An 11,719-nucleotide genomic window follows, 5' to 3' on the forward strand; every position below is an offset into this window, starting at 1 on the left:
TCTTTGACATTTGGTGACAAAAAAAATCATAATTGATCGATCATCTTTGAGCATCACGAGTTTGTTTCCCCAGCGCTTACTCACTTATGGAGCTTGAGGAGGGTCACTATCTCTGCATGCAAATGAGGCTACAACAACGAAGGCTGTTTTCTTATTTGCAACTTTGTTTGGAATAAGACCTCTCGCACGGACCTTTGCCCAGTATTTGGGGTAAAAAAGGTGTTGAATTTATCAAATCTAAAGCCACACTAATAAAGTCCAATTCAATCGTAGATATTAACCATATGCTCAATAATATTCCTCAGTAGTTGGCACATAAACTTAATTTTTAGAAATTATTGGGTTGCCCAAAAAGTAATTGCGGATTTTTTAAAAGAAAGTAAATGCATTTTTAATAAAACTTAGAATGAGCTTTAATCAAATATACTTTTTTTACATTTTTTTTCTAAAGCAGACTAAAAGTAACAGATGATAACTGACAGAAGAAAGAATACAATTACAGAGTCACAAGCTGTGAAAAAATTTGTCAACGCCGACTATATGAAAAATCCGCAATTACTTTTTGGGCAACCCAATATTTCGGAGGTATCACCGCCACCGCTTCAGTTTCGAAAACAAGTATCTGCATGTCCTCTGTACCTGATTGTTTCGATTCGTTTATCTAGTTTAAAACTAAAATAAGAAGTCAATAGGTAAAAATGTGTTAAGCTCGCTCGGTCAAATCACGGGTACCCACCACCATGGATTCTGCTAAAAACCAACTCAGTTCATTTAAGTTTAAAGAAATAAAATCGGGTAATGAAGGACTCTTGGAGCCTAAAAAAGTCAAATTAAAAGCATTAGGTTCAGTAGCACTACGGCACTTCTGGTCGTATCATCAGTTTGTTGGTGGGGGCTTCTGGTACCAAAGGTGGGATTGTGCATTGGATGCCATAGTGTGGTAGTCTGTCGAGTGCAGTATGCCGACGAAGTCTTTTGCCAGCAGATTACGGAAGACCTGCTTGTATTACACCGATCCTATGGTGCTTCAAGGGTTTGATCTGAATAAAATTTCATCGATAGATTAATCAAACGGCACGGGACAGCTATGGGCACCACATAGGCTGGTACATTGAGGTCCGATCTGTGTGGTGTTCATTGCTGTCACGAGAAGCTTAGCTGGGAGCTACCGGGCGCGTCCGCAGGTTGCGGGTGGTGGAGTGCTGCAACGGCAATCGATGAAAATCAGCGGCATCGAGCGGAGGCCGGGCGGCACCGGCTCTTGCACAAATACTGAGTGCATATCATTCTCGAGCGGCGATCGGTCCTTTGGACCGGAACGAGCTTGCTCACCTACAGGAGCTTGACGAGGATCGCCACCTCCACATCAAAATGTGACAACAACAACTATGTTGTGTTGGTATCACAAGTAAATTGTAAGTTGTATCTTACCAACCTGTTCGGAAAAGATTGCACCTTTGGCTGTAAAAATTATATTTACGTTTTGTTATTTGAAGCCAAACATTGTTTATTTTTTTCTTTAATATGTTGTAACTAATTTCTATGCAAGTTTTTGTACACTAGTATATAATATAAAAAAAGTATGTATTCCCCTATATTATGTTACCTTTAGTATATAATTTCAGGGAGGTTAGTTTATTTAGTCTGAGTCAGAGTTATTTGCGTTATCTTCGTTTTCTGAATCCTCTTCTAGTTCTGGCATTGGAAAACGCAGTATTGCAGCAATACCCGTTAGCTGGGACAATTGTTCCCCCGATATATGCATACTAGAGAATATTTTCACGTCGCCACCAGCATCACGTATATTTTCTACTAGGTGAACATATTCCTTGCGTTGGCTGACATCTTGGCATCGAAACAAATTATCTGAGATAAGCAAAGTCTCAACTGCCATAGCCTCGGCAGCAGCCATTACATGTTTTTTACCATAGAATGCCTTAGCGGGTTCACATTGTAGCATTGTATAAAATTGTTCTAGAGCCTTGACTTCCCCAGCTGCCTTAGTGTCTGATATCTTCGACATAACTGCCGGTTCTTGTAAAACTTCTCTTAGTGAATGTTTAAAGCCTGATGATGAATGAACGAGCATAAACTTGCTCTTGTTGTCCAGCAACACCTTAATATCTAATTTAACAGCCTGTTGAAACATATATTCCATAAATTGATCTCTTACAAAACCAGGCGAAGCTAATAATATACACTTGACAACTTCAAAGTTAACATGCCTCAATATACCCTGCATTACGCTTTCGTAGAATTTCGCCAAACCTTTTTCGTGCTGTTGTATATAGCCTTTACGTTTCCTTGGTATGCTAACTTCGATTTTGCTGCGCACCAACGTCATACTTGGCGTTATGAGACATACATGTGCCAATCCTTCCTGCATCACGACCGCAGCAACATCTGCTGATTGTGTTGGATCACAAGCCATCTCAATGCGTTCCAAAGCTATCGAGTCCCATTCTGGCTTGCGTAGTTCAAATTTCCTATTTAATTCCAAGTCTAAAGTATGATAGGCACCCATTTTAACATATTGGTTCTCTTCAATATTACGGCCTTTAAGACGTAAAACACAGGCTTGGGTATCAAAGTCTATGGTTTCTACTGAAATTGTCAAGGTGGTACGAACACGACTGCTGGTGCTGGAACCTGTAGCTGTTTCATTTTGAACTTTACGAATTGTGGTACTTCGAACACTATCTCCTTCGGATATTAGATTATAAGCATGCCACATATCCTCCGATTCCTCTGGTATGAGAACAACGGTGCTATAAATAAAAATAAAAGTTAATTAAGCATTTTGTGAATATTTTATATAGTTTACCCTTGTCCGCCCTTGTCAACATTTTTGCTAACCAACTTCATCTTGGCCTCGAGTCGTTTACAACTGATCTTCTTTGGCTGTGAGTTGTCACTTCACTTAACAAATTATACTTGGTTTTTCAATATGTTACAAATTTGTGGCGAAGTTGTTATGCATTCCAAAGTAATTAGAACATTCCCACATTTTATAGGTAATTGGTCTCTTAAATGAGTCTATCAATTATCCTCAAATGATTTGGTGGACACAAGACACCACATCTGTTTAATTTAATGGAATGCATGCATGCTCCATTCTCTGCTGTCAATTCTATTTTGACAGCACAATACATACATTAGGACTGCTCGCGTACTTTTCCAGTAAATTCATTTGTATGCAAATAAATAAAATAACCAGGATACACTTATAAGTTGAGGTCGTGCGAACAGCTGAGTATAATTTTTTTATTTTGGTTTTGATTTTGCAGAAAATCTAAATGTCAAAGGCTTGATATTTTTTTTTTCAAATATCTTAAAAAGATGTTTTATTTGATCCGATATTCGACAAAAAGTAACAAAACAGTAAAATACATCTTTAAAACACATTTGAAGAAGATAAATTGTAAAATAAAGTTTGTTTCTAAACCCCTTTTGATATTTCAATTAACGCCATTTGTCAGTCAAGGTCATTTCGTTGGGTTAGATTTTTGTTGTTGTGCTAATAACGGTACCTTTTAATTGTACCATGAATTTTATTAACATTTTACCATAGAGGAAGGCCAAAACAGAATGAGCGCGTTGAGCTTTGGTTCTGAGCGTCGCGTTGCATACAAATTCCACCAAAGCAACACGAAAAAGTTTAAAAAAAATTTCAACTTTGACGTTTGAAACCATCATTTGTTCTCCATTTGTTTAAACAAAATAAAATATTTGACAGAGATGCTTGAAGTTTATTTGTAGCTTCAGTTTCAGTATTGGCAGTCGTAAGAATTGCAGTGTCATGGGCAAATGTTGCTCATTGCATCAGGGGGCTTTGGAATATCTCTGGTGTAAAGAAGGTATAAAACAGGGCCTAGGACACTGCCCTGAGGTACTCCAGCCTGTATTGGTTTCAATTTAGAATACTTAAGAAAACGTGCTGCCCAAAAATCCCAATGATAACCGGTATTCAATACAAACGCAGTGTTGCAATTGAATTTGGAAGGAGAATTGCTGCGAATCTCCTCAAATAAGTAGATTTGCTCACATTGAAAATGTGTGGGAAACCTCGTTGGAAAACACGAGATTTATGAAATCTCGTGGCAAATCTAGATTTGCTCCAAGTGAAGACATGGTATTATACACAATGGCAGCAAAAAAAGGCTTGCTCACGGCTTTTACTGTTACTTAAAGAGCAGTGTGTCTGTTAAAAAATAAATAGCTTAAAACTAAATAGCAACTACAATGAAAGAATAACTATATCTAACAGAGCGACATGGAATAACCAAACAATGAATTGGCATTCTAGTTCTTATTTGCATTATCATGTGTAGCAGCCACAAGATTTGTGATGATAAACGTGATAGTTATTAACTCTAATGATAAAAATTTGAAAAAAGAACCAAAATGTATGAAAAACATTTAAAATCGAAAGTATTCGACATCCTAGTGGGATTTGCATGCAACTCTTGAATTAGAAAATTTCATCAGCTGGACTAATGACTTTACCTTGTATAAATTTGCCTAGGCCGCCGCCAATCGCTTTGAGCCGGCTCATTCCTCAATGTCATTGATTTCTGTCAAACAAATATTTTCCATTAACAATGGGAGGAAAAAGTTATTATTGCGATTACTGCCAGTGTTTCATGAAAAATAATATAAACGTCAGAAAAACACACAATGACGCTCTACTCCATAAAATGATAAAAATTCGATTTATGAGAAAGTTTGAGGGTAAGGATTCCCCGTTGAGTTAACTTGCCATTTCAGACATTTTTAGAAGTTCAGAATGAGAATAGCATTAGGGAGCTTATGTTATGCTGTGAATTTGTAATACTGGAAATCCATTCCTAGCTTGTTTTGCGTCACATCTCCATGGCCTGAAACCCCACAAAGCCTGATGGCCGCCATAAGGATGCACCTTGTGTTCTATTTAGGATTTGTACCATAAGTTACCAATTCCTCGCTTACTTATCGGTAATATTGGCTTTTGGGTCAGTTCGAACGGCGAAAAGCTTTTAGAAGGTATACATTTTTTTGTATAGATATTATACACCTCAAGCCGATTTTTTTGTAGGGATTTTTGAGCAATATCCGGCCCTTGCCGATGAAAGATGGATTCTTTCAATCCGGTACGTACATCTGGCTGCCATGGGATTGATGCTATATGGTGTTGTGGTCTGGTGGACGGCGCTTCAAAAGTCCACCAGACCACAACATCGGATCCAAAGGATAGCTTGTTTATGCATCACAGCCGCACTGAGGACGACACCATCTGATGCACTGAATTTATTGCTACATCTAATGCCTCTGGACATTGTGGTTAGACAAATTGCAGCGTCCACTGCCGTGAGGTTAAGGGAGCTTACTCTTTGGTCGTGAGGCGGCTACGGATAATGTGTTATACTTGATACAATATCCGATGTTCCAGACAGTGTGGATTACACCCTATCTGAGCCGCTTGATTTGATAAAAAGTACTGTACCACTATTCCTGATAGAACCGATTGGAACTACGATATACCTGGTAATAGAAGTTACGTAGACTTCTATACGAATGGTTTCAAACTAGACGACCGTGTGGGCTTTGGGGTGTACTCTAAAGATCGAAAAGGTTACCCGACCACTGCAGTGTGTATCAAGCGGAGAGTGGTGGAAGGCTAAGATATAATGTCATAACGACGATTGGCGTTAATATCTTCTCAGACAACCTGAACACAAAAAACGTCCTCGAATGCGGCAGATCTCTCAGAGATGGCTGAACAATTCAAAATGCACCGGTTCTGGGTGCCGGGCCACAGAGATATCCAGGGACTTGTTAGCGAACGAGCTTGCGAGACTAGTAACTGCCCTACACATTCCAGGGATACTGGAATCTGTAGGTATGCCTCTACCGACATGTAAGCTAGGTTTTCAGTACCAGCCCCGAAGGACAACAAATGATAGATGGTCACAAAGAGGGACTGAGAACATTCCAAAACTATGTGCCCTAATCTAGACTTGAAGAGGTCTGCCGCTTTGCTTCATTGGCTAGAACAGACGTCTCATTCATTGTTTCCGCCTTGCCAGGTAACTACCTAATCGGAAAACGTTCTGTCAGATTGAAGGTTGCCAGCATCGTCTTTTGCAAAAGCTGTGAGAACGTCGAAGAAGAAGAGACTATAGAACACCTTCTGTGTGGGTGTGTCCCGCACTAGCAGTCAGAAGCAGTTCCACTTTATGTTCTCATTTCTTTGAGAACCTGTCTGATGATTTAGCGGATGTGAACATTCGCAAGTTATTGGGTTTTTTAAGCGATCTGGATGTGAAGGCCACAGTGGAGCAGAGGTTAGCATGTCCGCCTATGACGCTGAACGCCCGGGTTCGAATCCTGGCGAGACCATCAGAAAAATGGGAATTTGGATGGTTCAACGGTAGGAATTAGAAGGCATTTTCCTTCTTCTGATCCTGTGCTATTACAATGGACGAAACGTCTAAGTGACTGCCACTTAAACTTAAACCAACCTAACCTGCGAAGCTTACGGCTCTTTGGCGCAGTGACAGTAAAAATTATTAGTTTTGCCAGAATACTTACACAGGGTTGGACCCACTAATTCCGTTGCAATGGCCCTGTCCATTCATTTGCAAACCTTGTTTTCCTCAGATGACCCAGCAAAGATATCCATAGGTACTTCTTGCATCTCCCCGCCAGGTTCTACTTCACACGACCTAATCCCTCCAGCAGTACATGGCTATCAAAATGTGCTACTGATCAAATTGCTAAATTCTAAGTACTGGACAAGAACCCATTATTTGCTAATTACTTGCATATTGGCAAAATAAGTCATTTGAAGATTAAATACTAAAAAGCAAAATTTGTAAATTTTTATTTTAGATCCTCGAAAAGTATACGAAGGTGAAGTGAGAAAAACGCAATGCTCTCACTTTTTCAAAGGCCGATGCCGTTACGATTTGTACTGTCAAGCTTCACACTACACTCAAAAACAATTAGATCAGTTGAGACAAATAGGTAAGTCTTAAAATTGGAATTTAATAAGTCGAAAAAATGTCCATTTGTCGAAGGTGAAGCAATCATAGTCGCAGACGAATGTCGTAATTCGTTGTACTCCTTAGGTAAAAAATGTTCCGCCTTCGACAAGGAAATTCCACTCAATGAATGTCTACATTTCAGGTGAAAACTTAATCAAAGAAAAACAACCAGCTGCAGCAACCAAACAATTTAATAGCAGCGAAGAGAAGAAACCTCAGTCCAGAAAACGGAAGAGAACCAAGGCTAAGGACTTGCCGCCCTCCTTGCGACCAATACAACTTAACAAATTAGCTAATTTAATAGATAAAAACAATACATGGGGATAGTTTGCATTCAAATTACTTGATTGAATTTTTATTTATTCTATACATAATTATTTAAAATGATTTTATGATAAAATTTTTATAACCTTTTCCATAGCCGTATCGATATTTAAACTTAGCTTTAACGTTTTACCAAATTCATTGAAAAATGTTTTACAGTCTTGACCTGCCAAGTTTTCTGTGCGAGGATCAGTCAAATGGGCCAATAGGAAGTATATTAAATGTTCTACGGAAAAAAGCAGAAAAATGGTAGGACGGGATTTTCAAAACATTTCATTCCGACTTACCTGATTCATTTTCGATCGCAAAAAACAATGCTGTGTTGCCGCTGCGCATATCGGGCGCCTGTAATAGCTTCTGCTTCAAATCGTGATTTTTTATAACGCCTCTATTATAATCATCAACTTCCATGCACACATTTTCATAATAGCTTTTGAATTTAGACCTTTTAATCTTTTCGGTTGTTTCGAGTGGATCAATATCGCGTTTATAGAAAACATCTCCCGACAACCGCTTGTCCATTGCATTCAGTATACATTCCGCTAATAGATAACAATCTTGTCTTATTGCCAACTGCAGCGAAGTATATCCATCATCATTTAAGGTAAGAAGAATTTTTAAATCAATATGTGTCATAAGTTTACTAAGTGAGAACTCGTCCAAATCATTCAAAACCGCCAAGTGTATGGCGGTGTTGCCCAGCGTATCAAGGCAATTCGGATTTAAACCTTTAATAAGCAGTAAACTAATTATATCTATTGAACACCTATGGGCGATGGCTAATTGTAGCAGATCCTGCAGAATAATAAAGAACGGTATATGATGAAAAAATAATTAGGTTTTAGGAAATTTGTCTGATTTTAATGAAATAAAACAATACGCAATATAGCCTCTAAGATGCAATAAGTTATGTCCTTCGATTAATGTAGCTGTATAATTTAGAGGAGGCCACCGTAGCGCAGAGGTAGGCATGTCCACCTATGACGCTGAACGCCTGGGTTCAAATCATGGCGAGACCGCCAGAAGGACAAGGTGACTTCTCACATACCAATGAGTGCAGTGCGATTCAAGTTTTTTTTAAGATCAATGATAAGGGGCCTCATTTTGGTAGTTGAGTCCAAACGGCGTGACGCAGTGCGATACCTCTTTGGAGACAAATTTTTACATGGCATAGTACCTCACAAATGTTGCTAGCATTAGGAGGGGAAAACCACCGCTAAAAAATCTTCTTCTGATGGTTTTGCCAGAAGCGTTCACGCTATCGATCGGTTCGTAGAAATGCTTTCATTAAGAAGCTTTTGACAAACTTATTGTATTCCTTAAGCGTGTGTGATACACATCCCAATAAAGTGTTCCTCTTTAGCCAAGTGCTCTTTTATAAAGCCTGCGGACCTATTTCCTTATATAGCCTGGTCACCCATGGTTATTCTTGGGCTGATTTCCTTTCTCGAAGAGGACAACTTTCTTCGAAAGACTCCACTATTACAGTCGTTATCCTGTTGACATTGTCGTCAATGTCTTCTATGCTTGGACATAGAAAATAACTCACATAAAAATTGAGTTATCTAGCGGCAACATATATCTGGCCTATATATATCAGATTTCTTTACGTGATTTTTTCGGACATATTCTAGATCGGTATCCTATTCCTTTCCTTTCTATTCAAAGAATAGCATAGCAAAAAACTTATATATCAGATTCCGAAAAACTCCATAAGTATGTTGGTGATGTCCCCTTTTTGTTACTTAAATGGTGAGAATACGAAAGTATTACATAAAATATAGTGAGCAAATGAAATACCCGAATAATATCATACCTCGTCATCTTCAGTTAAAAGTTCATTTAAATCCGCACCTTCACAATCTTTCCAGATAAAAATTTGTATTCTCAAATTGGTAATCTGATGTTTAACAATGCTCTCGTGAATTGGCCTAAAAATGGAATTGAATGTAATGTTTCACCGTTGAATGGCTACTTTTCAAATTACTATACTTACAAGAGACCATTTTCTAAGGGAATTTTTTTCATCAAATGGTCTTTAATGATACTTTGAAATAATGTTTCTTTGTCATTTTTATCTCTACCCCAATCATCAACAAAATTGTTTATATACGATGCATCAGAAATGTTTGAATCTGTACGAGTGCGCCTTCCTTCATTGTATGTTCCTGTCGTTCCAATTTCTTTCCCAGCGTGACCATTTGCCCGTAAATAGTTTTGTGGTCTACTCATTTTCGCCATATGTCTTTTTTGAGTCTCTGCTACACGAGAAACTTTATTTGCCTGGGGTTGGGAAACTTTTCGTTTTCTTTTTCTTTTCTTGGGTGTCGGTGGCTTGGATAGCTCACTAGATGTGTCCGATGGTGATGGCAATGACAGTGGTTCCTGCTTCAAATCCTGCTTGTGAGTAACATTTTCAACTCTCGAGTCTGTTGGTGATCGTTCCAGGATTTCTACGGGTTCTGTCTGGGTCCCAACGCTACAATAACTAGCATTTATACACCCAAGTACCTTGGCTTGAATTTGCTTATCTGGCAGCTTCATTAGGGCGCTGAATAATTCTCCAAATTCCTTAAGCATTCCCTTGCGTTGATTGTAAACAGCTTGCTTTGGAACAACTTTAGCAGCCTCTGGCCGATTGGGCGATATTATCTGATTATTGATCATTTCTTTATTGTGGATCGCCAGGTTCGTTGCTGGTACATTTTGTTGGATTTGCAGAGGTTTTGTTCTAATTGATAAACGCATTTGATCCATTTCAAATATCTGACCAATTAAGATGCTCTTGCAATAATTCTTTATTTATATCATAATATTTTTTTACTGCTTATAATTAATGCCAGTGAATTTTTCAGAAATTTTTTTGTAAATCCCCAAATAAAATTGCTTGAAAACATATGGTGATAGCAATGAGGTATTTAGTTATTCGCACGTATCACGTATTCCGTTTCGGAGGTCAAAAATCAGTTGCCTTACGGCCGTTTTCACTCAAACAAAGAGTCAAAAGTCGGCGTCAATTTGTTTACATACATTCCATATGGGAACCAAAAAAACGCTGATGCTAGTGTCAGAGGCAGGATTCACTAAAATAATTCAGTGGCCAATATATCTATATTTACAACTGATATACATCTGCTGTATTATATTGTAAATAGTATTTGGGTGTCGGTGCAAACCACGATTAATCGTTTCATATTATCTGTTATTGCATGTTATGGCTGGCACTTTTATTGTTTTATACCGTTGAAACCCCTTGTTTTCGCGATGTATTTTTTGAAACATTACGAAAATAACAATGATCAAATAAGAAGTTTACTAAAATTTTACCATAGGTATTGGAGGAATGTCGTACTGAATGAAATCTGCTAGTACCAGCCCTTTAGAGCAGTATGCAATTCTGGCGAAATTTTCGTTACCATAACAAATGCATTGACATATTTTAAGCGCAGTATGCACCTCTGCCGAAGTTTTTGTAGCGATAAGAAATGCACTGACATATCCTAAACGAAATTTCCGATTAAAATTTGGCCAAAATTATAACTCGATGTTTGCCTTCATCTTGTATTTTACACAACTATTTTTTGGTGGCCACATAAATGGCTTGGCTGCAACCCAAGGCGAAATAATTAAAGGTGGTCTCATTTGTACAACAACCACAAATCATATGGTGCAATCCGCCATCTTGCCATCAAGGTGGTCGTCGTTTTGCCAACACCCGCAAGCAAATTTGTGTGCGTGTGTGTATACGTGTGAGCGCAAGAGTGGAGAATATGCGAGAAAGAGGATAACAATAAAGAGAATGCAAACAAAAATCTGACATCTTAATACTGTCAAACCCGGCCGGCTGTTAACAGCTGTTCGCGTGAGACCACCATTTTAAATTCGCCTTGAGTCTTATGTATGGTACAATTAAGCGGTGAGGTCATTAGCACAACAATAAAACTCTTTCCCCAAAGAAACTACTTTGAGTGGCAAATGCTGTAAATTGAAATGTCAACGTGGTTTTTGAACTAAACTTTTTATACAACTTATGTTCTTCAAATGTGTTTTATATTTATATTATAACACTGTTTTGTTGCTTTTGTGTGGAATATCGGAATCAAATAGATCATATTTTTTGGATTTTACAAAAAAATCACAACTGTGTTATCAAGCCTTTGACATTGAGATTTACTATAAAATCAAAACAATAATAAAAAATTGTACTCAACTATTCCTTCCGAAAAAAACATAATAAAAAGCAACACAAATTAAATTGTTTTCACAATTTTAACAATTTGTAGCAATAAAAAACATTTTTAGGTTATGTCATACAAATATAACATACTAGTGTGGAAGCAAAAATGATGAATCGTATGTAAATTGGCAAT

At 38.0% G+C, this 11,719-nt stretch overlaps 3 protein-coding genes across 4 annotated transcripts; 1 reads left to right on the forward strand and 2 right to left on the reverse strand.

The window, feature by feature from the left end:
* Positions 1 to 1,481: 1,481 nt before the first annotated feature.
* LOC106095149 (protein pelota) lies at positions 1,482 to 3,118 on the reverse strand. Its single transcript, XM_013262394.2, has 2 exons — positions 2,825 to 3,118; positions 1,482 to 2,768 (listed from the first exon to the last, which is right to left on the reverse strand). Exons 1-2 carry the CDS (start codon positions 2,863 to 2,865, stop codon positions 1,640 to 1,642), a joined length of 1,170 nt encoding a protein of 389 aa, XP_013117848.1. The 5' UTR covers positions 2,866 to 3,118; the 3' UTR covers positions 1,482 to 1,639.
* Positions 3,119 to 4,572: 1,454 nt separating this feature from the next.
* On the forward strand, positions 4,573 to 7,367 carry LOC106091990 (uncharacterized). Of its 2 annotated transcripts, XM_013258720.2 has the most exons (4): positions 4,914 to 5,022; positions 5,075 to 5,129; positions 6,871 to 7,005; positions 7,168 to 7,367. In XM_013258720.2, the coding sequence occupies exons 2-4, from the start codon at positions 5,105 to 5,107 to the stop codon at positions 7,350 to 7,352; spliced, it is 345 nt and encodes a 114-aa protein (XP_013114174.1). In that variant the 5' UTR covers positions 4,914 to 5,022; positions 5,075 to 5,104; the 3' UTR covers positions 7,353 to 7,367. The 2 variants fall into 2 exon arrangements, with proteins under 2 accessions (XP_013114173.1, XP_013114174.1); XM_013258719.1 differs by lacking the exons at positions 4,914 to 5,022; positions 5,075 to 5,129 and adding an exon at positions 4,573 to 4,731.
* On the reverse strand, positions 7,350 to 10,216 carry LOC106091989 (uncharacterized). Its single transcript, XM_013258718.2, has 4 exons — positions 9,346 to 10,216; positions 9,166 to 9,280; positions 7,637 to 8,144; positions 7,350 to 7,575 (listed from the first exon to the last, which is right to left on the reverse strand). The coding sequence occupies exons 1-4, from the start codon at positions 10,104 to 10,106 to the stop codon at positions 7,415 to 7,417; spliced, it is 1,545 nt and encodes a 514-aa protein (XP_013114172.2). The 5' UTR covers positions 10,107 to 10,216; the 3' UTR covers positions 7,350 to 7,414.
* Positions 10,217 to 11,719: the final 1,503 nt, after the last annotated feature.

The sequence above is a fragment of the Stomoxys calcitrans genome, chromosome 3, assembly GCF_963082655.1.
Source record: "Stomoxys calcitrans chromosome 3, idStoCalc2.1, whole genome shotgun sequence".
Lineage (NCBI taxonomy): Eukaryota > Metazoa > Arthropoda > Insecta > Diptera > Muscidae > Stomoxys > Stomoxys calcitrans.